Source organism: Colletotrichum karsti (genome assembly GCF_011947395.1).
Source record: "Colletotrichum karsti strain CkLH20 chromosome Unknown Scaffold3, whole genome shotgun sequence".
Classification (NCBI taxonomy): domain Eukaryota; kingdom Fungi; phylum Ascomycota; class Sordariomycetes; order Glomerellales; family Glomerellaceae; genus Colletotrichum; species Colletotrichum karsti.
In genome coordinates this window covers 425,709-448,998 of record NW_024065903.1, presented here as the reverse complement: position 1 = coordinate 448,998, position 23,290 = coordinate 425,709, and the positions used below count along the sequence as shown (strand labels likewise).

General features: G+C 54.7%; 4 protein-coding genes across 4 annotated transcripts; 1 reads left to right on the top strand and 3 right to left on the bottom strand.

Annotated features, from left to right (window-relative positions):
• Positions 1–498: 498 nt before the first annotated feature.
• On the bottom strand, positions 499–2,298 carry CkaCkLH20_01227 (amino acid transporter; the record flags this gene model as incomplete). The annotated part of the gene is made up of 5 exons (XM_038883946.1): positions 499–773; positions 826–905; positions 1,118–1,251; positions 1,311–1,472; positions 1,528–2,298. 5 exons carry the CDS (start codon positions 2,296–2,298, stop codon positions 499–501), a joined length of 1,422 nt encoding a protein of 473 aa, XP_038750538.1.
• A 3,512-nt stretch (positions 2,299–5,810) lies between these two features.
• On the top strand, positions 5,811–7,196 carry CkaCkLH20_01226 (putative ribosomal protein L4/L1; the record flags this gene model as incomplete). The annotated part of the gene is made up of 3 exons (XM_038883945.1): positions 5,811–6,015; positions 6,273–6,423; positions 6,497–7,196. The coding sequence occupies 3 exons, from the start codon at positions 5,811–5,813 to the stop codon at positions 7,194–7,196; spliced, it is 1,056 nt and encodes a 351-aa protein (XP_038750537.1).
• A 393-nt stretch (positions 7,197–7,589) lies between these two features.
• Positions 7,590–9,950, bottom strand: CkaCkLH20_01225 (aromatic amino acid aminotransferase; the record flags this gene model as incomplete). Its single annotated transcript, XM_038883944.1, has 4 exons — positions 7,590–8,319; positions 8,370–8,732; positions 8,792–9,452; positions 9,743–9,950. 4 exons carry the CDS (start codon positions 9,948–9,950, stop codon positions 7,590–7,592), a joined length of 1,962 nt encoding a protein of 653 aa, XP_038750536.1.
• Positions 9,951–10,762: 812 nt separating this feature from the next.
• On the bottom strand, positions 10,763–22,508 carry CkaCkLH20_01224 (histone acetylase complex subunit; the record flags this gene model as incomplete). The annotated part of the gene is made up of 3 exons (XM_038883943.1): positions 10,763–22,123; positions 22,175–22,332; positions 22,454–22,508. The coding sequence occupies 3 exons, from the start codon at positions 22,506–22,508 to the stop codon at positions 10,763–10,765; spliced, it is 11,574 nt and encodes a 3,857-aa protein (XP_038750535.1).
• Positions 22,509–23,290: the final 782 nt, after the last annotated feature.

The following is a 23,290-nucleotide window of genomic DNA, read 5'->3' as shown; positions in this document are numbered from 1 at the left end:
TTGATTTCGCCGAGCCCAACCATAGCAGCCAATCAAGACGGCCTGTGTTTGAAGTCGTCCAAAGCTCTGAGTACCGTGCATCAGCTAGTATGCACCCATTTCTCAAGCAGCAGGCCGTTGTGGTCCCTAGAACTGCACACAACTTTCCCTCGATAACACAGAGTGATGCCATTCCTCTGGGACGACCAAGCACTCGAGCCTGACACGGACTCTACCGTCGCCCAAAGTTCCACAGACCTCATGCGGCCGATAGATTCGGCTGAATACTCACTGGCGTCGGTACTGCGTAAAAGAGACTGCGGAAAGCCAGACCAACAGAGACCGTGTGCAACGTCCTTCGACGGGCCAGCTATCTCATCCTGTCGCCTATTGGAATCTGGCAATACCTCGTGCGTGTATGTTCCTGAGTCATTCTAGGCGACCACCCACGGACTTCGTAAGACGAGAAGCTGCACATGTTGCGCTACCTCGGCGAAAGGCACAAGATTGGGCAAAGCCTTATCTATCCTCCGTGGTTTTGAAACCACGTAACCCGAATCTGAGGTAGAAGACACCGGCCCCGAATATGGCGACCAAAAGGATGGCCGCGCCCTGCAAAGGATCGGATATGACTCCCCTAACCACCAACAAACCACTGATGGCGCTGAAAATGATGGGGTTTATCAGCCAAGTGCTATACTCGGCGCCCTTGATTGTTGGTACGCGAGCGTCTCTTTGCCGGAGAATGATTAGTCCCACGGCTGACGAGAAAAAGATTGTGTACGCCGCCAAGCCTGCAAGATATCAGTACAGGATTCGCCAACTCTCCCCCGTCTCGTATCTTACCAATGAAAGTAACTAAGCCATTGAAGCTTCCTACAACGACATAGACGACCGAAAATGTGCAATTCAGCAGTAACGGGAAGCTAACTCTCTCGTCAGCAACTGCGCAAAATCGACGCCTTGTCATACCCACACAGGCACATTTCTCCGCCATCTTCGATTCTGTGTCCACCACAGGAAGGCTCTTATCGGCCCTCTGAGGAGCCTGGGCAAGGCAGAGAGTTGTTCATCGACATAGCCAGCCTCGTCTTTCTCGTGACTACAATGCAGGTTTGCCAGAACGGCAGGAAAATACCCTCTCTGGCTTGCAACGACCACAAGCTTGGCAGTAGCGAAGACATTCGAGTTCAAGGCACCCATTGCGGAGATGGACACTATTACGCTGAAGAGGAGCCCGGCCCAGCTACCAAGAATCCGATTCGCGAACTCCTGGTTTCATGTCAGCACGACGTCGGCCATTCACCGGCTTTGACTGGCTGCATTCTTACCACTGCCACGGTGCTGCTCGTTCGCATGACGCTCATGGGCAAGCAGACGTACAGAGCAGCATTCATCAGCATGAAGCCGATAATCACTATGACCATGGAGCCATTGATCACTATGGGCAGGTCTCGTCGGGGATTCTTCATGTCTCCCAAAACAAAACCGACCTACGGAACCTTCAGTATCTCGTCCATCGCATCCACGAACGGGGTCGATTCTCACCATTTCCCAACCGGCGTAACACCACAGAGCCCCAAAGGTTGCCGTCCCAAAGTTACCCAGCCACTCCCACAGACCAACTTCACGCTGGTCGGGGGGTTGGCCAAACCAGCCGTATTCAGACGACGGGACCCCTTCCCCGTGACCGAACGCCCAGACGCCGCACCCGAGAACAATGATGACAGTAAGCGCTGCCATCTTCAGGAACAGGAACAGGTTAGCCGCCTTCGCACCCGCCGTCGCGCCCAGACAGTTGACGAGCGTCATGGTGACAATGCACCCGGCCGAGATCAGCTTCGACACCCACGGCTCTGGAGGCTGGCCGTCCGGCACGAACGCCTCGGTGAGATAGTCGGCGAAGATGGTAGCAATCATCGAGTTCGCCGCCGGCTTGATGATGATGCACCAAACCCAGGTGAAGAGGAACCCGGCGAACTCGCCGTAGCACGCCCGGAGATACTCCTGGATCCCGCCGTTGTTGGGTATCCTCAGCCCCAGCTCGATGAAGGACGCCGCTCCCGTCCACACGAGCAGCCCGCCGAACAGCCAGGCCAGCAGGCCGTACCCCGGCGCCGAGACGAACTGGCTGATCTGCGAGGGCACGCTGAAGATGCCCGAGCCGATCTGCAGGCTAATAACGATGGCCAAGCCATTGACCAGGGTCAGCTTCCGCGCGACCGCGGGGTGCTCGTGACGTTGGTCATCGCGGGACGCGGCGCTACCAGGCCGTTGGAGAAACGGCGAGGTTTCGTCGGTGTGGAGGGGGTCCGCCATTCGGAGCTAGAGGGGCCGCCCGAGCTGAAAGTGCTGATATCACCTTATCGACGGGCTCTGTGTGAAGCTTTCTGGGCCATGTGATTGCGAAGGAGGTCTGTGACAGAAGGGGGAGAAAAAATGTTGAATTTTTCTTTGTTTTGAGGGGATTATCGCGAGTCACTCGTCATCGCCCTGTACGTGAAGTGGGAGGTCTCCATGCATATATAGTCTCGGGGGTAAGGAGGCTCGGATGCCGACTTTGAGAAGGTCGATTGCGACAGTGTGCGCGTCCTTATCTGATCCCTCAGTGCCCGGTGTTGACAGGGGTCTGGTTTCCCCCCTGATAGCTACGATAGCGTCGCTATTCGCTGTCGTAGTTCTGTCAGCAGACTGAGTTGATGTCGCTGGGAAGCGTAGGACCATTCTGTCAACCACTGCAGCTGACCTGCACTGTCTGGTGACGATGCTTCGTGTCGTTTCTCCCTTGGATGCGCTGCGATCTAGGAGTGGAGACGGCGCGGGAGCGAAAGCTTGATATAACACTTCCCGGCGGCGTTTCTCAACAACAAATGATCAGTATCATTCGCCCTGATGGTCTAGCGGTATGATTCTCCCTTAGGGTTGTCTTCGACATCTCAGTCTGGGAGAGGTCCCAGGTTCGATCCCTGGTTAGGGCCCAAATCTTTTGCCAATTCGGCATATTTCTTGGCCGTCGATGTCTTTTTGGCCCTGCTCAATTCCAGATCAGTCTACACCGACCGAATTGCAACCGTTGAATATTTTCTTTGTGTTTTATGCTGACTTAGATCTCGGTCAGCTAAGGTGTACTCGCAACTTTAGTAATCAGGATTGCATGCCGTTGATTGGTGCATCCGACTTACACCAAGCAAGCGACTTGTCAACTCCAACTCTACTGTACCATCCGAGAAGTCATTCAATAGTATAGATCAGCCCTCGATGATTTGAGATTGTGACGTTTTTACTTCTGCCATCGCATCGGGATACTGTATGTGCCCGAAGGTTGAGTTTTCGGTTGAAGTTTTGCTCGCCTGACCTTCCTTGAATGTCGCGCGATGATTGACCACGTTCTGAACTCTGCCGACCTCCATGCTGCGGGATGAATGAGGGGTATCGGCACTTAGGGTCTTGAGACGACGTGGTGGTCTGAGGCAGCCCATACATTGATTGCCTATATAGATGACGGCCTCTCTTCCATTCCTCACTCTTTGCACGTTTCCTCTCATCAGGCAAGCATTCAACAGCGGTACGCGTGCAACCGCTAGACAACACCTCTCTCCAGAGGGTCCGCCCACCGACATGTCTCCTACCTACCTCTTTTCATGTCGACTCTTTAAGGAGTAGAAGACCCCGCAGAGCATCTTGCCGGTCAAGCTGGCAGCACCTCCATGCAAAGGCAACGTGCCACTTCGACAACCTGCCGCCCAAGACCCTTCTCCGCCTACGGTCCACCTCCCGGGTCAAACCAGCGGTATTAATTTGGATCAAATAATTGGATAAAAGCTCCGTGGTACGTCTCACACGCCAACACACCGGCAGTGGCGACGGCCCGTGAGAACATGGGTTGACCGTCCCATCCATTGTTCCCGCCGATCTGGTATGTCGGCAACGACGCTCGTTAGGTTCTCGACGATTATGGCGCACCCATTGTGGGAAAAGAGCTGCCTGTGAAAGTCGGGAACGGCATTAAGAGTGCGAGTTGGGGTTGGCGGTGGAGGTAGTTGAGGTGTAGGTCAGGAAGACGATGGTGATGTCGTTTGGGAAGGATTAGAGGGAGTTGTATGGAGAAGGCTTGTGGGAAGCGGCCGGGGAGGTTCACGAGGTGGTAGAGAAAATCACAAAAAAAGCGTCAGGAGGTGGTTGAGAGTGTGCTGGGAGCGTCAGTTCGGTGTGTCGAAGACGGAATCGAGGCTTGATGGGAGGTGTTGTTGGTCGAGGCGAGACGGCTCAGTGCTTTTTCGGTTGGACGGCTTTGGTTTGTTCTACTGCAATTCAGCTTAAGTGGGATGTTTCATTGTCGGTCGGGTTCAATTTTGCTTTACTGTATAGATACTCATTAAGCAAACCCAGTATTTATCCTGATTAGTCATGCCCTAAGCGACATGATGCCATATAACGATAGATAGCAAGGTGAATATGAACTAACAACTCAATAGACGAATGAATCAAAGTTTTCATGGCACGGGGGTGTTTCTTCGTCGGTTGGGTCGTGCGATGAATTCAAACTTACATTAAAGAATCCAATTATTTGACCCCATGGTGACCATGCTCCATGTGATCGTCTTGGTTTCGGGCGGATATGATGGGATGATATATGGTCGTCGGGAAGGTTATTTCGGGCTGAGGACCTCAATTGAACACGAATGACCCCGTACTTCAACGCCTCAATGTACCCAGTGAAATCTAAAATCTTCTTGGGGGAATGGAGATTCGCTGCCTGCCTATGATTTGTGTTGGTGCGTCTTGACTGAGTCTGGTTTTGAAGTAGTGTAGCGTAAGGTCCAATTGAGATTACCAGTGGTTGATCCTGATCAGTGTTCTGATGTAATTTGATTGATCTCACATCAATCAACTGAGCCAATAATCGATCCACCGAATGAAATCAAATGATTCATCCCCGAAGTTGCGCTCTAAACATGTACCGTATGACTTGAGTTTTGGGTGTGGCGTTGGTCTGCCACCTCACGAAATGAAACCCCATTGACTCCGGTTCTAAGTCGTGACCGCTTGAAATGATCTGACTTGCGACCGCTCATTACACAAGCACCAGGGAAGAAGACGTGCGGGCGAAAGCCCAACTGCGCTCACGTACGTTGTTGTGTATCCTGTGCTGGAGAGTTGCCAACAAGTCTGGTGGTGCAAAGAAGGTAAGGATCCGAGATCTGATGGAAGCTCCGTGGAATGCAGGGTAAAGAACAACAGCCAACTTGCTATCTGTACCTCCGAAACCTCAAAAGCATCCATTCAGCCCCACGGGAGATCTGAGCATCGAAAAGTTGTGTGTTGGGAGCAAATAGGCTTTCGAGCCTTGAGGTCCCGTCGGAAAAGAAATCTGGGGAACCTCAGAAGGCGGTGCCGCTACGGGGACCACGAACTTGGAGACGAGGAATGTGAGGCAGTCCGGTCCGCCGATGTGGAGCACCGTTCCGGAAGAGATTGCCGACACTGTGATTCGTCTCAGCACGTGACCGCAACCCACGGGCGGGCTCAATTCGCTAACGGCGGTACGTACCTTAGGGTCTCCGCCCACCAAACGTTCCGGGAGGAAAAAAAATCACACAGAAATTTATCGCGACCGCAGAGAGTGCCAAACTTCATCCCCGTCACTAACCAGCAGCACTGAAGCCCACCGTTGACCCAGGTACGTTCAATTTTTCACTCTGGCAATTCCCCCTCTACCTCATCAGCAAGGCGTCCCGGCATATTTGGATTTTTCTCCTTCTCTTTCTCCATTCCTCTCCCTTCTTTTCAAGACTAATCCTTCGTCGATAGGGTCATTCAACGATCACACAATGGCTTCGAGACCTACCGTCACCATCATCGGCAAGGATGGCAAGTCCTCCGGCAACACCCACACTCTGCCGGCCGTCTTTCTGAGCCCTATCCGTCCCGATATCGTCCAGGAGGTTCACAAGGGCATGGCCAAGAACAAGCGCCAGCCCTACTCCGTCAGCGAGAAGGCCGGTCACCAGACCTCTGCCGAGTCTTGGGGAACTGGTTAGTGGTACCCGACGATTGGAAAGTGCAGAATCTGGATTGGAGCAACGGGCGAAAGGATCTTGGAAAACGAACGTGAGGGACCTCGGGCAAGATCTGGAGATGGAAGTCGACACGGTGCTGGGGGAAACGACGAGACCTGCCCGAGGGAACGAGCCGAAAATTTTCAAAAGCCTTCGCCCCGCGACAAGAGAGATTGGAGGCACTGCCAAGAACGTGAGAAGGGAACACACCAATGCTGACGGAAATCATTACAGGTCGTGCTGTTGCCCGTATCCCCCGTGTCTCCGGTGGTGGTACTCACCGTGCCGGTCAGGCCGCCTTCGGTAACATGTGCCGTTCCGGTCGCATGTTCGCTCCCACTAAGACCTGGCGCAAGTGGCACGTCAAGGTCAACCAGGGCCAGAGGTGAGTTTTTTTTCGTCCCCACCACGGGGGAAAGAAAGACGAACAAACGCATCTTAACACTTAAATTCTCCAGACGCTACGCTACCGTCTCCGCCATCGCCGCCTCCGGCGTTGCCCCCCTCCTCCAGGCTCGTGGCCACCAGGTCTCCAACGTCCCCGAGGTCCCCCTGGTCGTCGACTCCGCTCTCTTCGAGAACGCCGCCATCGCCCGCACCGCCGCCGCCGTCTCTCTCCTGAAGACCGTCGGCGCCTCCGACGACGTCGAGAAGGTCAAGGGCTCCAAGAAGCTCCGCGCCGGTAAGGGTAAGCTCCGTGGCCGCCGTTTCCGCCAGCGCCGCGGACCCCTTGTCATCTACGACCCCGAGGTCGACGGCAAGGAGCTCGTCACCGCTTTCCGCAACATCCCCGGTGTCGAGACCTCCCCCGTCACCTCCCTCAACCTCCTCCAGCTCGCCCCCGGTGGCCACCTCGGCCGCTTCATCGTCTGGACCTCGGCCGCCTTCAAGTCCCTCGACACCATCTACGGCACCACCACCACCCCCTCCGCCCTCAAGAAGGACTTCCTGCTGCCCTCCAACATCGTCAGCCAGGCCGACCTGTCTCGTCTGATCAACAGCTCCGAGACCCAGTCCGCCCTCAGGGAGCCCAAGGGCTACGCTCTGACCCGCCGCTCCGCGGTCCAGAAGAAGAACCCCCTGAAGAACAAGCAGGTCATGCTCCGCCTGAACCCCTACGCCTCGGTATTCGGCAAGAAGGCTGCCGAGAAGAAGTAAATTCTCTCTCGCGCGCAGGGTGTTTGACGGCAGTGGTGGAACGAAGGTTTCTGAAACGGACGGGGCTACATTTTAGCATGGTTTGTGCTTGAGGCGTAATGGCAACTAGGAAATGTTGACCTCAATTCATCAATGGACAAATGATTCCCTTGAACACATCAACAACAAAAGTTGGTCTTCTGGGCCTGGACCGTGACGACTCATTCCACGTGATTATGACTTTTCTGCTTTGTATATCTCAGGTTTACGTAGTGACTGTCAGGTAGCTACAAAAAGTTCTCAGCATTCTATGGTGCCTGCCTGTCTTCTATGTTCAAGTGAGATGCCGTTTGCCTCTTTATTTGTTGGAAGTATACTGCTAAGATCATCAAGTTCGTCACGTCCATCCACCTCTTAACATCCCATCCAGGTACCGAGGTTACCCAGGCTCTCAACCTGCTCATCTTGGAGAGCAACCAAGTCTCCAAGCAGCTCCTCGATCTCCTCTACCCTCCTAATCCTCCAGAACCGCTGGATGGCCTCGGCAAGCCTCTCCGAGCATCTGTCCACATTCTCCTCCGTCTCGGCCGCGAAGCAGAGGCGGAAGTACGCCCAGCCCCTCTCGGCGCGGATCCCAGGCGTCGCGCTGAACATCATGCCGGGGCTGACCAACACGCGGAACGGCTTCTGCGTCGCAAAGATCATGAGCGCCGTCGCGAGCTTCTCCCCGTCGACCAGCGGCACCGCCCTGCCCCCCTTGGCCATCCACAGCGGGTGCGTCTCGAAACGCATGCGCAGCCAGATGAACATGCCGCCGCGCGGCCAGTCAAAGTCGTACAGCCGCGTCTTGCTGACGACGCCCCACTCGGCGTCCTCGGCGTTGCGCGGCGTCGACTGCTTGAGCTGGACGGCGCCGTCGTCGAGGATGGACGACATGCGGTTCATGCGGCGCTCGTAGACGCCCCGGAGGCCCTCGAGCCACCGCACCCAGCCGTCCATCTTCCAGCCCTCGAAGGTCTGCTTCTGGCGCGAGGTGAGGGCCGCGAAGGCCGACCGCACGGCAGGGGGCTGTTCGCCCATGACCAGCTCTGCGACGGTGGATTGCACGAAGCCCGAGGGCTGTTGGGTGGTGACTTCGGTGATTCTGCGTCGTTGTCAGTATTTTGCATCTTCGTCTGATGGGGGGGGACTCACCTCAACAGACGCTCAATGATGGCTGGCTGAGCAGTGATCCATCCCAATCGGCATCCAGGGGCGATGGTCTTGGAGAAGGTGTCGAGACGAATAACTCTGCCGTCGACGTCGATGCTGAGGAACGACGGGGTCAAGGAGTCCAGGAACTGATATCCCGAAGACTTGACCGGCTTGTAAGTCGATTGGACAGGCTTCGGGGGTGGCAGACCGCGGTGCTTTGCCTCATCCTGAGCCGCAGACGGGTATTGCAGGTACCAGTACGGGTCGTCCTCGACGATGATGACATCGTACTTGCTGCAGATCTCATAAATCTCCTTGCGGCGCTCGACGGGGAGCACGCCACTGGTCGGGTTGTGTCCCATCCTGATCTCACAGCATTAGCACAAACCCACGCCCTCTCACCACCCAGGACAAAAACTCACGTCACGGTGTACATAAAATGCGGCCTCCGCCCATTCGCCTCATCCCAGCCCGCCAACACCTCCTCCAACCCGCCGGGCCCGTACGCGATCATGCCCACCTGATCCATCTCCACGGGCGCGACCTGCACGCCGCGCGGCAGCGCCTGCGTCAGGACCTGGCTGTACACGAACACCTCGCACAGCATGCCCTGCCTGTCCCTGGCGTCGTTCTTGGCCGGGCTCCACGGGTTCGTCAGCAGCTCCAGCGTCTTGGAGAACCCGTCCGTCGACCCGCAGCTGAGGATCACCTCGGGCCCGCCCAGGTACGGCACGTTGGGGTGCAGGTGCTCCCTTGTGAACTGCCGCACGAAGGACCGCAGCGGCGGGTACCCCTCGGCGGTGCCGTACTGCAGGGCCGTGGCGACGTCGATGCGCCGGAGCGGGTCGCGCTCGGCGTCGCTCCCGGGGACGGTGACGTGGCGCGCGGCCTTGACGTCCTTTTCCGCATCTCGTTTGGCGGTGGCGGGCTTGCTCCGGACCGGTAGGGCGGCGGAGCCGTTGGGCGCGCTGAATGTGGCGGCGGCGGTGGTCTCGTCGGGGATCGGGGACGGTTCCCACCGCTCGGGCTTCGCGGCCTGCGCTTCTAGGGTATCGAACGGGAACAGGCTCGAATGAGGAAGGCCTATTTGTGCCGAAAACGGGGCACCAATTGGTTAGCGATTCATGTTTTTGGGGTTTGACAGGATCGGTGTAGGTAGATTTGGCGGCGGCGCAGGAGGTGCGTGACAAGGAGTTGGAAGCACGCAACGTAAGGTGTGTATCACGGCATATATTGCGGCATTCCCTCCCGCGCTTGCACCGACCGCATGTAGAGTTCATCGACGACGACGACCGCCGCAGCGTCCCAATTCAAGTCGTGGCAAGAAGAGAAGCAAACACCGAGCAAACGCAGGCTGCGTGCGAATCACTCACCTCCAGCAAGCTGCCCAATGCCCGGAATCTGGAAGTACTTGTAAAACTCCTTCATCTTGCTGGGCTCTCTCTGGTTGGTGACATCGGAGTAGTGGTGCTCCAGGTTGAGAGGCGGCCTCTTCTCCATTGCGGCGGCGGCGGACATCTTCGACGCTGGCGGGCGATAAGGCGTGAACGGCAGAGACGTCGTCGGTTGCATCGGCGGCATCGGGGTGATCGCGTGTGTGTGTGTCCCCGACAGGACAGGAAGTTTTGCTGTTTTTGCGTAGGCCAAGATCCAATCTCAAGAGCCCGTAACCAAGAAAGCTCGAGAGAGTTCCCACGCTGTAAAGAGACGCGATCGATCTGAAGATAAGATGGGAGTGTAGGAAAAGAGTGAAAAGATACCGGAATCGAAACCGCAGAAAGGGCCCGCGGGACCCATTCGACAAACACAACCCCGGGATTACAAATCGTCATCCATCTTGAGAGAGAGAGAGAGGAAGCGTGCCCCGATAAGGAAGCTCAAGCTGGGCTCCGCCGACTGGCCGTTGATAAGACGCTTGACCGGGGTGTGGTTTACACAGTGACAGGGATCTCGGCTGTGGGAGGACCGAAGCGAGTTCGGACTGTCACCGAATCCCTGGTGTCGGCCTCGGTTTGACTGGCCGGGCGGACCTGGCTTTCGGTGTCCAAACATGCTGAACGAAGGTTCGGTTCATCCCATAGTCACGAAGTCAAGGAGCTTTCAAGGTGAACCAACTTCGACCCAGCTTGAACGATAAACAATCTGATTAGAGAAGCAGTTTGCGCTCCAGTAAAACTCTGGTGATGTGCCTGATATGTAGGCCGTAAAAGTACATGAGGGAATCGTCATCTAACTTTCATTTTCCCGAGTCCTGTTCGCAAGTTTGGATGTCATTCCCTTACATCCCATAACGCCATGCTCAAATAATACACAAAAAAGAAATTAACACACTCGTCATCCGCCACTTTTTCCACCACCAAACCACTCTCACTCTTGGGGGATTTTCCCCGCCCTTACAAGTACGGCATCCAGAGCGCGTCGCACTGGGCCAAGTTCATGGGGTTGACTGCCTTGGCAACCAGGTCAATGACCGTTTGGTTGGCAGGCAAGTTACCAACGGGGCTTTGTGCCAAGCTGACTGCACGCTTGACCACCGAATCGCTGTTCACCTGGACGGAATCCCGGAGCTGGTTCTCCGTCATCTGAACAGTTCTGTGTGAGCTGGTGAACCAGAAGATCATCTCATCGCGCACGAAGAGGGTGAGGGCATGCTCCAGCTCGTACTCAGGCTCTGTGAGGCAGCGAGCGATGGCCATAAGAGCGCAGCTGAAAATTCCCTCCGTCGCCAGTGGTCCCATCAGTGTCTGGAGGTTGGGTGTCAGACGGAACGGCACCGGCTCAGGGTTATGGAAGAAGGGCTTAGCGGCGCTCATGTAGGCCATGAGTTCTGAGCCCCAGATGTTGCCGGATCCGCGAGCAATGTTGATCTTCTGCGGGTACCGGTTATGCATGTAGAGGATGTAGGTCATGAAGGTGAGGGCGGCAAGCTGGTAAGAGAATTGCCTTCGGAACAGCCAGAACTCTGTGAAGTCGGGGAAGGCTCTTTGGAAGTACTCCAATGCCAAGTTGTGAGGAACCCATTTCTCTTGGATGGCGTTGAATACCTCAAGTCGTGCGGTAGCGCTCTGCTCAGCGTGCTTCGAATTCTTAGTGTCGAGAACACCGCGAAGCTTTTCCATGGTGAAGAGAACAGGGTCGTCCTTGGACATGCCGTGGCGCCGGCAGTGGTCTTCGTATACGCTCTGGAGAGTGATGTATGAGGTATCCTCCTGAACGATGCGAATGTGAGGCGCAAGAGGGACCATCAATGGCAGAGTGAACTGAAGGTCGCGGCGACGACTCTCCTTTCTTCTTCCCAAAGTCTGGTTCAGTTGTCGGAAGAGCTGCAGGATGCGCTCCTCGCGGCGGCAATGTCTGGCTGCCGGGTGCTGCACAGTCCAGGAGTGAACGCTTCCGTCATGGCCGCGCATTTGGATGCGACGGTACGAAGCGCTGATGGACCTCACCAGATCAACGTTGGGCAAAAATCGCTCAATACGGATGAAATCCTGGTTCTTGTCCTTATGTTGCAGGTATTGCCCAGGAATCTCGACGTCGTCGAATCTCTGGTAGCGGAATTCCGAGAGGTGAGGCGAGAATTGCTCCAGGGACACCCGTGTCGTTCTGCGGTCCAGCTTCTCTTCAAACTTGTTGCGCCAACGGCGAAGCTTGTGGATGTACTCGTGCATTGTCGGCTTGACCTCCACAAAGTCCGTTTCAAACGACTTCTTGATGTGAGGGGGAAGAATCGTTTCGGCAAAGCGGGTGATGTTCGTCTCCGTAGCGGAAGGCAGCTTCACGTCCTTCGCAAAAGAGGAAGGCATGCGGCTGACATACGCCAGCGCATCGTTGAGCAGTGCGACGATGAGTCGGTAGGCATCCTCATCGGGAGGGCACTTGAAGTGCTTTTGGATTTGGTCCACCATCGTCTCCATAGACAGAGCGAGGAGAGGGAAAGCTGTCTTCAGGGCACTCATGATTTCCTCGGTGAGTTCCCAAGGAGGCTTCTTCTGGCCCGCAGCGGATTGCTGGTCTGTCTGGCCATTGGCGCCGTTACCCTGGGCGGCAGGAGTTCCGTTGGCATCATTACCCTCGGTCTTAACGTTGGCATTGCCATCTCCGCCGCTGGCAGTGCCGGGTCGTGAGCCAGAGGCGTCGGGCTTCGCAACACCGTCTTGTTTGGGTTGTTGAGGCGATGCGCTCGGCTTGCCGTTGGAAACCGTCGATTGAGCACGCTGGCGCGCCTTCTCCTTTGCCTCCTGGTTCTTCTTGATAACCAACATATCTTCTCTGTTGGTGCGGAGCTGGAAGTACAACGCCTGGGGGTAGGATCTTGCAATCTTAACGAGAATCTGGTGTACCCTTGGCGCCTCCTTGTGACCAAGACCTGTGAGAAGCTGAGGAATGAAGGTGATCCAGTACCAGACAGGAGTCTCGCCCTTGAAGTCGTCGAAACCAGCAGCGATGGAACCATTGGCATCGTCGAGGCTGAGAAGCCACAAGATGCGAGCAATGAGCTTGCGTGACTTGGCATTCTTGTAGCTTCCAGCGGCTTGCAGGTAGGACGTGAGAGCTTGTCGTGCAGAGTTGATGTCCGACGGATCCTCCTTGTACTTGCGCTCGTTGAAGTAACCCCACTCAGCCCAGGCCTTCGCGGCGGTGATGTCGAAGTACAGTGCCGTGCCGTAAGCGGAGTCGGCCTCTTCCTTCTGTTTGAGTTTTTCCAGGAACATCCCCTTGAGCGTGTAGAACTCGGCTTTCTGCGGCGGGTTGAAATAGTTGAGATTGGTGTTGTTGATGACATCCAACCCGCTGGTGAGCTCCTCGGGGTTCTCATAGTGGCATTTAGCTTGCTCCCTCAATTTAAGGAAAGCTTCCTGGATCTCTATGTTGGGAAGAGTATAAATCCTACTCAGCTGGGTGATGCAGACTTCCGGCAGACTGTGCTTGCGAGCAACGTGCGCGAAACGGTTGATGATCCAAGCCGTCTCGTGGTAACCGCGATAGGCGAATGAGGCACCACTAGCGTTCTGGCCCGAATTAGGGGGCAGCAGGGCCAGGTACGTGTTATTGATGAGGCCGAAGATGTGTTGACGCCAAGTGACGAGATCCTGCCAGGCTGTGATGTCGTCCCAAACGTTAGGTAGACGGTCACGCCAAGCACCGAGCAGGAGTTTGAGTTCTCCAGATTTGACGTCAAGATTAGAAGCGTTAGTTCCCGCCAGACTGTTGCAGATGACACTGGCATCGTGCAACTCAACCAGCTGCTGGAAGTTCTGAAGCAGCGGAATATGCGCTTTGGTGAGTTGCTTCGGCAACTGGTGCCATTTCCTAATCGACAGCTGGATGGCCTCGTCGCACGACTTGGCGAATTCCTGGGCGTTCTCCTGCTTGTTGTAGTACTTCAGGAGCGACATGAAGGCCTGGAAGAAAGCGCGACGAGGAGTGGGAGCATCCATAACACCCTTGATCAAGTTGTCCAGAGCCTCCCGGTTTTCTGGGGTCTGCCACATCTCGGTGTTGTTCCTCCACGCGCATTCCAAGAGCAAGTCCTGGAAGTTCTCGTGTTTGGCGAAGTCCTGAAGAATCTCCCATTGCTGCAACTTTTGGGCACACAGCACCCAGTGATCCTCCCAGAGCACGTACTCTGCTTGGGAAAAGGGTATGACACCAGTTCGAGCTTTGATCTGAGCGGCCTCGTACATCTTCTGAGCCTTGTCCCACATTCCGGTTTGCTCGTAAGACAGAGCGGCGTTAGTCTCAACAAACTGGCAACGTCTGCGCCAAGTACCGTAAAACAGATCGTCTTCTTGCAGCGACGCGTACAATTCCACAAGGGCATCGAGGTTGCTTTCCCTCACGACCGCGGACTCGATCTCGGGCTTGATCGCAGCGTTCTCGAGCTGAACGAGCGCAGTATACCACGCATCGTAGGTTTTGGCTTCATACTTGAGAACGTGCGGTGGGATCCTGCAATCAGGCCAGGCCTTTGCGGCGCCTTCAAGCAGAGATTGGACCACGTTCGGTCGCTTGTCGATCTGGCGGCTATGGTAGTCCTTCGTTAGGAGCGCAACCATACCGCGCTCGAGATCAGTGCGTTCCTCCCTCGTGGCCGCAGACCAGTAAATGGGGAAGATTGCAACCCACAGCTGGTGGGCCAGAGTCGAGTCGACGTGCTGAAGTTGAGTCAAGGGTTCAATGAGATCGCGAACCTTCACGTCACCGATCTCGACCATGAAGCGACGGTGGGTGGCCATTAGGGTATCGAACTTGTCATCGGGCATAGCGGTGGGTTCCCGGTTGTCCTTGGCGTGGATGGAGCAGAGAGCGTTGATGGACATCGTCTTGAAATCCTCGTGGTGAAGCTGAATGCTGTTGTTCAACTCTACTGCGCCGAGAAGCAGGTGCGATGCTTGAGCCAGCCAGTAGCTTTCGCCTAACGTATCCCAGTTTTGAGCAGTGAGGACGTAGTTCAGTCGAGCGCTAGCGGTCTTTGAGAGACTCTTATCGAAGATGGCCATGAAGCGGTTACGCATGTCGACATCTTGAGCCCTGGTGCCAATGAGGAAAGCATGCTCCATCCGGACTGTCAACTCAGTTCTCGTAATCTTGGGATCTTCGTAGATGCGAATAACCAGCTCCAAGAACTTCGTCAGCATGGTCGGGTCTTGCCGGTGCTCGAAGGAAAGCATCTTGTGAAGAACGGCAGTCTTTTCCTTCAAAGTGGGCCAGGTGCCTTCGGAACGGAAGACCCAGCCCTCCACCATGTTGAGAATCTCTTCGCATAGTGGAATGTGCATCGACTTCTCAACAAGTGTCGCCAAGACGCTGAGGAAAGGGCGTCTGTTGTCTCCCAAAACTTCCATTCTCAAGGCAACGACTTGGATGGCCTTGAGCATGAGGGCCGTGGAAACCTCGAGATCATAGCTCGACATCTCTCCTGTTGGCGCGTTGGGGTCCTGAGGCCGAGCAGGCTGTCCAGGTTGATGATTAGCGACGGCGGTGTAGTGCTGAACGTGCTCACGCGCGAGCTTGCTTTGCAGAGCCTTCATAAGCACAGCGATGTGCTGGTCGATGACGGCAGGCTTGCGGTTGCCCAGAGACCACAAGATGTTGACACCAGATCCGTAGTTGCCGGCAGCCATGGCTTCACCAGCAATTGTTGACAGAGACTGAACAATCTCAGAGGTCTGGGCCTCGGATTCGCCTTCGGCATCGGCGTCATCCATGGGGACGTCCTCAGGAACGGCGTCGAGAACTCGCTGGATTATTGACTTGAGGTCACGGTCGTCGTCGTATTTTTTGTCTGCGAGGTGGAGACAGTCTTGAAGCTCAGGGTTTTCGCTCTTCAGGCATTTGTCCAGGACCTTCTGAATCTGGGTCATATTCTTTTGAATCCAGTCATCCGACTTGAAGTTCAAAATAATGCGCACAACTTGAAGAGTGTTGATGATGTTCGTGATGAACTTCTCGTCGAACTTCTCCTTGTCGCCGGGGTCTGCCGACAGAATGTTCTGCGTCTTCTCGCTGGCCAAAACAACTTCAGTGACGTTAGGGAAGAGATCCACGTCCAGGTCACCCCAGTACTGGGGCTGAATGAGGTTGTAGAACAGAGTCATGGCCTTCTTGCAGAGTTCAGTGGAGGCGGGCGGCATGGCTGGGCCATTTGTGGTGACTGAATCCCTGGCCCGTGTGGAGGGAAGTTGGTAGCGCTCATTCAGCTGGGCAATGAACTCGACGAGGTACTTAACCATTCTCTGCCGAGCGATTGGCGGAATGACGTACTCTGCCCTCTCAGGATGGGCTTGCCTAGCAGCAGGGGGGGAGGACGTAGGCTGGTCGCTGTCGAGCTTTCGCTTCTTGGACTGCGGCGATTCAGATAGAGAACGCGATACGGCATCTCCTTTGCCCTCGACACGCCTTTGCTCCCAGAGCCAAATCAACCACATCATATTCAAAGCAAGTTTCTTGGACTCGTTTGACGGATTGGGAGGAGCTGCAACCTTTCTCAAAGACTGGATAATGAGCATAGCGTATTTATCCCTAGTCTCATAAAACAGTTCCGGGTGCTTGACGAGGAAGTGGAAAATGCTTGTCATCTGCTGCACATTCTGGCCTTCGTCGGCAAGGATCTTTCGAGGCGCCAACGCCCAACCAACGGCATTTCTGTCGTTGACTCCTTGGGTACCAAGCCGCTTGGGCAAGACGGGAGCGATCAACTCCAAAGCTTGGGTGACCAGAGCCCTGCCCTCGTTTTGGTTTGTCCTCAGTAGGGAGAGATACACCTGAGTCACGATCTTGACGGGCGTTTCATAAAGCGCGATAAAGTAACCGATCACGACATATGCGGCGTGCTTGTTGATGACATCGTCAAGACGGATGAAAGTCCAACAGCTCTTAATGATGTCCTTTCTCGCCTCCTGGAAGATGTGGGAATGGTACTTGACCAGCATGGCGGACAGCTGGAGAACTTCAAACTTCGTGTGGTCGATGCCGGGCTGTGCAATGTCGTCGTGATCATGTTGACTCGTGTCCTGGTGCGTCTTCCAGATCTTGGCAGTGATCGCGTCGATTATCGTCTTGTCCATGAATCGACCCTTAGTCTGAGGCGGCTGGTTCCAATGTCGCTGGACATCCATGGCAACGATGGGGTTGATGATGTAGTGCAGCAAGAAGCACTTCATCTTCTGGGAGACATTCTTGGAAGGGTATGCCTCAAGACACTTGAGAACGGTTGCCTTCCAGAAATCCACCGAGTCGCTGCAGATAATGCTCTTGTAGATGTACGCGATCAGAGGCTGCGAGGCGCGGAAATCGTCCGTCGTAACCGAGTCCACCAAGCTGAAAAGGGGCTCCAGATCTCGGGGGTTGCGACCCAAGGACTTGATGAAGATCGTCATCAACTGGTCTGATGCTTGACAAGCGGGAAGTCTGAGGTTGGGCGGGAGGGTGTGCGCTCGCATTTGCTTCTCCAGCTCCTTGCCGACCTGCTTCAACCAATTCAAGTGCTCCTTCTTCTCCAACCACGAGTCTGATCCGGGAGTCAGAGTCAGAGAGTAGAGAATGTGGATGGCGTTTACGACAGCAACAAACTTCGTGTCCTTATTCTGTTGAATGGTGCTGTTACAGAAGTCGATCAGGGCTTGTACGTTGCCAGACACCGTCTCTCGTAGAGGGGCGCTGTCCGCATGTCGGATCACCTGCGATAGGAACCGTCCGTACTTGAGATCCTCAAGCTTTGGCAGAAGAAAGTTCCAAACCTCATTGGGATAACGGTTGATGAACTTGTACAAAGGTGCACGGAAGGGACTCTCGTGAGTACGTCGCAGCTTCTCCTCAAGCTCCAAGGACAGGTCAATGAGTCTTTGCTTAAAGCCCTCCGCCTGAGGGGGAAGGAGATGGAAGATGTTGAAGACCGCGGCGACGATCTTCATCTGCTGGTTCTGCTCGAAGAAAGTAAAGGCGAGTGGTTGCAGGACCTCTGGTGACGCCAGAATCTTGACGTGGTCGAGCAGCCGTGCACCAATCTCGACCTTGAAGTATGTAGTTAGAAGCTTCAAAAGTCGACCGAGGTTGTCGAGTCCATGGGTGGTAAGCTTCTTAGCATCTTGTAGACTGGCGAGAACAGGTCGAAGGCCACCCTGCAAGAGATCTTTAGGTAGCTTCTGGTGGGCTTCAAGTGTGGTCTTGAGGGCGCTGTTGGCTGCATCAATGGTAGCCTTGGAGTCGGAGTACAGGCATTTGAAGAAGACCGAGACGATCTTAGAGCGAGTGGGGTGGCTGCCTTGCTTCAGTGGTGCAAATTCCTCAAAGCTGGTAGCAGTGCTCAGGATGTTGATGCATGCAACACGGAGGTTGACAATGTACTCGTGTGTTCGGAATTCTCCGGGCTTGTTGGCGAGAGACTCATCACTAGCATCAGCTAGAGCCAGGGACTCCATAAGTAGTCTGGTCAGATTATCGTCAAACGTAACCCATTCTTTCCTCAGCGTCATGTGATACGTCATCGCGTCAATGTAACCGATCTGTATGGGAAAGGGCAAAGCACGAAGAGGCTTGGAGTAGATGGGTTGGAGGAAGCGCTCCTTGTAAGGCTCGATCAACTCCCACACAGGACAGTCGACTGCCTTGGCAATGAGTTCCAAAGATCGCTTCGCAGTCTCACGAACGTGACGGTTCATGTGAGACAGCTCCGTGTTGAACTGCATGCAGATCTGAGCGAGACGAGATCTCTGTGGCGGCTGACCTGGAACTTGGTTTGTCGGGGGAAGTGCATCCTCCTTCTTGATGTTCTTCGTAATTCTCTGCAAGAGCGTCTCCAAAGTGACTTGCGCAGACCTTCTGGTCTTCTCGGGGAGATCTTGCGGCATGTCCTTGATGACGTACATGAGAGCCCTGATGAACTCAGTCTGCTTGCTCAGGATCCACTGGTCGCCCAGATCCAACTCTGTCAGGAGAAAGTTGATGCCCAAAGAGCCGCCAGTCTTCGTGAACCACTCCTCCTCGTAGCAGCCATGGCAAAATGTTGAGCTGAGGTGGTTGAAGAATGCCAACCTTGCCACATGCTGCTGGGACCCAAAGATGGTAGCAGAAGAGTCGTAGACCTCACGGATTGCGCGCTGCGCAGACTCTCGCACCTCTGGATGATCCGAAGCCAACGATTCCACAATAGCGTCAGAGAGTACCCGGGTATCAATGAACAATGGGCCCTCTCCTGCATTGGGGTTGAACGGATTCAGAGTTCGCTTCATTTCCACCAGAGACCGGCCGACCTCGATGATGGTGAAGTGCTTGCAGAGGTTCATGAGGAAAGCGTTTGCTTCTTCCTTGAATTCAGGCAGAGACTCTGCGAACATGACTGCTTTCAGCAAACGCCGGAGGAGATCGTCTTGCTCATCCTTCTTCGGAATTGACCTATCCCTGTCAGAGGTCTCAAAGGCCGAAAATTCGATGTCGATATTCCTCTGAAGCATGTCCTGAACCTGAAGGCGTAAGATTCTAGGCAGGTCGTCCGGCAGGTTCTCGAAACCAATGCGTAATTTGAGCTGGAACTTGATGAAGTGGAATGACTGCTTCTTGTAGTATCCATCGTATTGACGAGACTGGTTTGCCTTGCTGCCCTTGGGCTGCTCCATCAACTTGCGAATGGCGAAGTCCACGCCTGTTTCTGCGGGGAAAGCTCTGTCCTTCTTAGACCCAATCAGACGAAGGTCGAAGCTTGTGGGGTCGTCGGCGTGGTTCTGGTAAGTCAGGGGCTGCGCATCGGTCATGAACTTTCGGTTGCGACCGCCAAGCTTGCCGAGGATACGCATCGTCGTATGCGCGTGGAAGTGGCTGTAAGGGTGGGGCTTCAGGTGATCGAACAGCGCTGTCATGAGTTCATCAATGACAGGCGCCATGATGGGATCGAGATAGTCCGCTGTGAGGTTATCGACGCAAAGCTCCAATGTTCGTAGACCTTGGCCAACGAGATCGGTACCGGCCCGCAGCGCAACGACCAGCGGACGCATCAAGAAGCTGAGATGAGGTAGCAGATTACTCAGTCGTGCTGGCACTGTCAAGCACAGCTCAACATAGAGGTCCCGCTCAGCGGGCTTCCGCGCAGCCAGGAGGAGGTTGTTGAGTACATCCAGGAGCATTTCGAGCAACGGCAGAATTTGCTTGTAGAGGTGTTCGAACTTGCCACCACCAATACTTCGGAACAGCGATCTCAGAAGGAGAAAGTAGTTCATGGGCTCTTCCGCCTTGGTGGATAGCTCGATGGACTTGGTGACAATGTCAACAACGTGAGGAAGCAGGACTTGTTCGTTCTGAGTGGCGAACAGAGTGACCGCCATAAACGCCAGCTTGAATAGTCTCAGGAGAATCGATGACCTCTTCACGTCGGCGGAACCAACCTGGTCGATCCTTTCCATCAGAAAGCGCAACAGCATGCCGCAAAAGCTAGGCGAGGTAGCCTCGCTGGCAAGGAAGAATTGCGGAATGTGGAGCAATGCGGTGTGCTCAAAGATCATGTCATACAGATGAGGGATCTCTTGCTGGAAGACTTCGTGGAAAGTTGCGGGGTCGATGCAGTGGAAGACGGTGGCAAACGTCTCGAGTAGGTCCTTCTCCTCCTTGCTGCTAGAAACCATGTAGAAGTTGGCCATGTACTCGACAGGTGACATGTACTGGGACTCGGTGGCTGGCTTCTCGATTTCGTAATAACGGAAGACATACGCTCCCTCCCTGAACAGCTTTACGATGACGTTGACTTCTTCGGCGGTAAATCCATAAGCCACGTCTTGCCAGTGCGCAGGCGCGTTCGTGAGATCGACGTTGGCATTGACGTTACAAGTCCTCAACTGATAGAAAGTGTTCTTAAGACCGTTCATGAGGTTTTTGAACAAGAACTTATTGTCGACGACGGGATCCTGTCCTCTATCCCTGGGATTGGAGGTCTTGATTGGCATGGCAGTGAAAATGTCTGTCTCATCCCAGTCCGGAGGGTGTTCCTTTTCCGCGAGGTAGCTGTCCTGGGCTCCATCAGCGGCTTGTTGGGCGTACAGTTTCGAAAGCTTCACTGCATTGGGATATTGTCGGTTCATGGCCACGAATTTGTCGCCGATGGCGTTGAGGATCATGATCAGATAGTGCCGTGCGTCGACCTTGTTGGGCATCTTTGCGATGCACTCCGCCATATTCAGGAGGAGCTTCGCACTCATGGTTTGAAAACTCGTCCCAGGGAAGTTGTCCTGAAGGTTCTTGGTGTAGACCTCGACCGTCTTGCGAATCTGTTCCGGCGTGAGACTATCACGGACGTGGTGAATGAGATCCGCCAGCATGCTGTAGGCTAATGGCCTCATGGTCTCGTAAACAGTCAGTCCGTCGCCAATGAGTGTCTTCTCGTCAAGGAGTTCATCGATCTTCGGCAGGAAAATCTTGCGAAAGTTGAAGTTGATAATATGCCTAATGGCAACAAGGAGCTCCTTACGCGCGCTTGACTTCTCTCGCGGACAATCCTGGAGTAGCCGTACCACGATCTCGGGTAGGGTCGGCAAGAAATCGGTCAATTGCTGTGAATACTGTCTCAGCAAATAGGCGAGGAAGCTCATGGTCTTAACCTGGGCTGTGATGAATTCTCCAAAAGCAGCACGATTCTTAATCAGTGGGCTGACTCCAGTGAAAATCTGCCCCTTGGCCTTGGCGTCGGCGTGAGCCTGCTTCTGTGCGCTTGCTTGAAGGCACAGGAACCCCTTAATCAGAGGTACGAAGGCCTTGACATTGGCAGCAACTGTATTCCGATAGACCTGGAAGACGGAGACGACGATGATCGGGCATTCTGACAGGACCTTGAACGACTGCATACCCTTAAGCAATAGTCTGTTCTGTTGTGACGGGTCCGGTCCGAGGTCTGTGACTGATGCCACGGGCGAGCCGGGTCGAGGAGATTGGAAATTCGTCTGTGAGCTTCCGGGAGTTGATGGCGCACCGGTGCTCGCCGTTGTCGAAAGAGATGTGTTGTCCAACTGCTCGCGGACGACCTTCTCCATTTGCTCAAACAGCTCCTGAATGAGGTTCAGGAAGGCCTGGACTTTGCTGCCCAAGACCTTATGCTGATGGCGCATGACATCAGAGATGATCTTGACGCACAGAGTCGCATTTTCCTCGTTGTCCGTCCGCACCAGTTGCATCAGCAAGTCGACGACTTCTTCGGCGAAGGGTTCGAATGGCTCGACTGGGTTAGGCGTCGTCGGCAGTCGGTGGAGGATCTCGAGGATGCAATTGCGGAGTTTCTTGGTCAATGTCAGCGTAGGTCGCACCGCTAGCGTTACACAGCAGCTTACCTGCTCCGGAGAGTTGCTTTGGAAGATGCATGGTCCTCTGAGGGTGTTGATGAAGATGGGGACGACCTTCTTTAGGAAGGGTGCGTAGATCGGACCGGTCGTGTAGTGATCTAAGCTGTCGCGTAAGGTAGTCGCCGCTTCTACCTTTACTCTAGCATCTACCCGAGCGATATGTCAGCGAGAATCCTGATGGAAGTGATGCGCCCTGCCCACGGCGGGGTCAAGAGTCCAGATGCAGCATCGCGGGGATGTGCGACGAGAGGGGCGGCCGGATCGTACCAATTTCGGGGGAGCTGAGCCGCTTGACGATATCATCGATTGTTGTGCTTGACATCGCGGCGTCAATGGCCCCTTCGGGACGCGTGATTCGTTCCCATGCGTGGGAGGGGAGGTATGGAGGGTCGGTCGTGTCGCAGCGAGGCTGAAAGTTCGTGATGCGCGCGCCGGGATTCTGGAGGGGTATCCGATGGGGTATGGGTTGAAGGAGAAAGAAATAAAATCAAAAGTCGCTTTGGAAAAGAAGACAATGAATTAATCGGAGTTCGGTGTTGCCTGCAGCTGCCTGTGGAGTTTCGTAGTGGTTGGGCAACCCAAAATCCCAATCGTTCTTCAAGGTCGCGGCAGCTTGTCTTAATTGGATTTTACGCTCCAGGCTCGACCGAACGTGAAATTTCCCAAGGCCGTCGCGAAGCTGGGGGCAGCAGCCGCCAAATCATTTGGCGCTAGGGCTTGCAAGAATAATGATCCGGCCCAAGGTACCCACTCGGAGCGCGTCCGGGCCGCGACGGCCAATGCTTATCGGCTTATCAGCATCTGGGGGAGCTCGTGTGGAGGCCGGGAATCCGGAGGTGGGCCGGAGCTGCACTTCACTCTTCGGCCACCCCCGGCTTGTCTAACCTCCTTTGTTCTTTGTGTATTGCTTGCATGTTTGGGTTCATTTCACAGCTTGAGATTTTACAAGCCGATTTCATTCAACAAAGATCCAGGCAGATTACTACGTAAATTCATGCAGATTTCTGATCGTTTGCTTTGTAGGCAACTACGTCAAGAGTCTTGATAACTCAGATAACGAGTGAGTAATACGTGCATCTTCCGGAACCATCTTCTTCGCTTTGG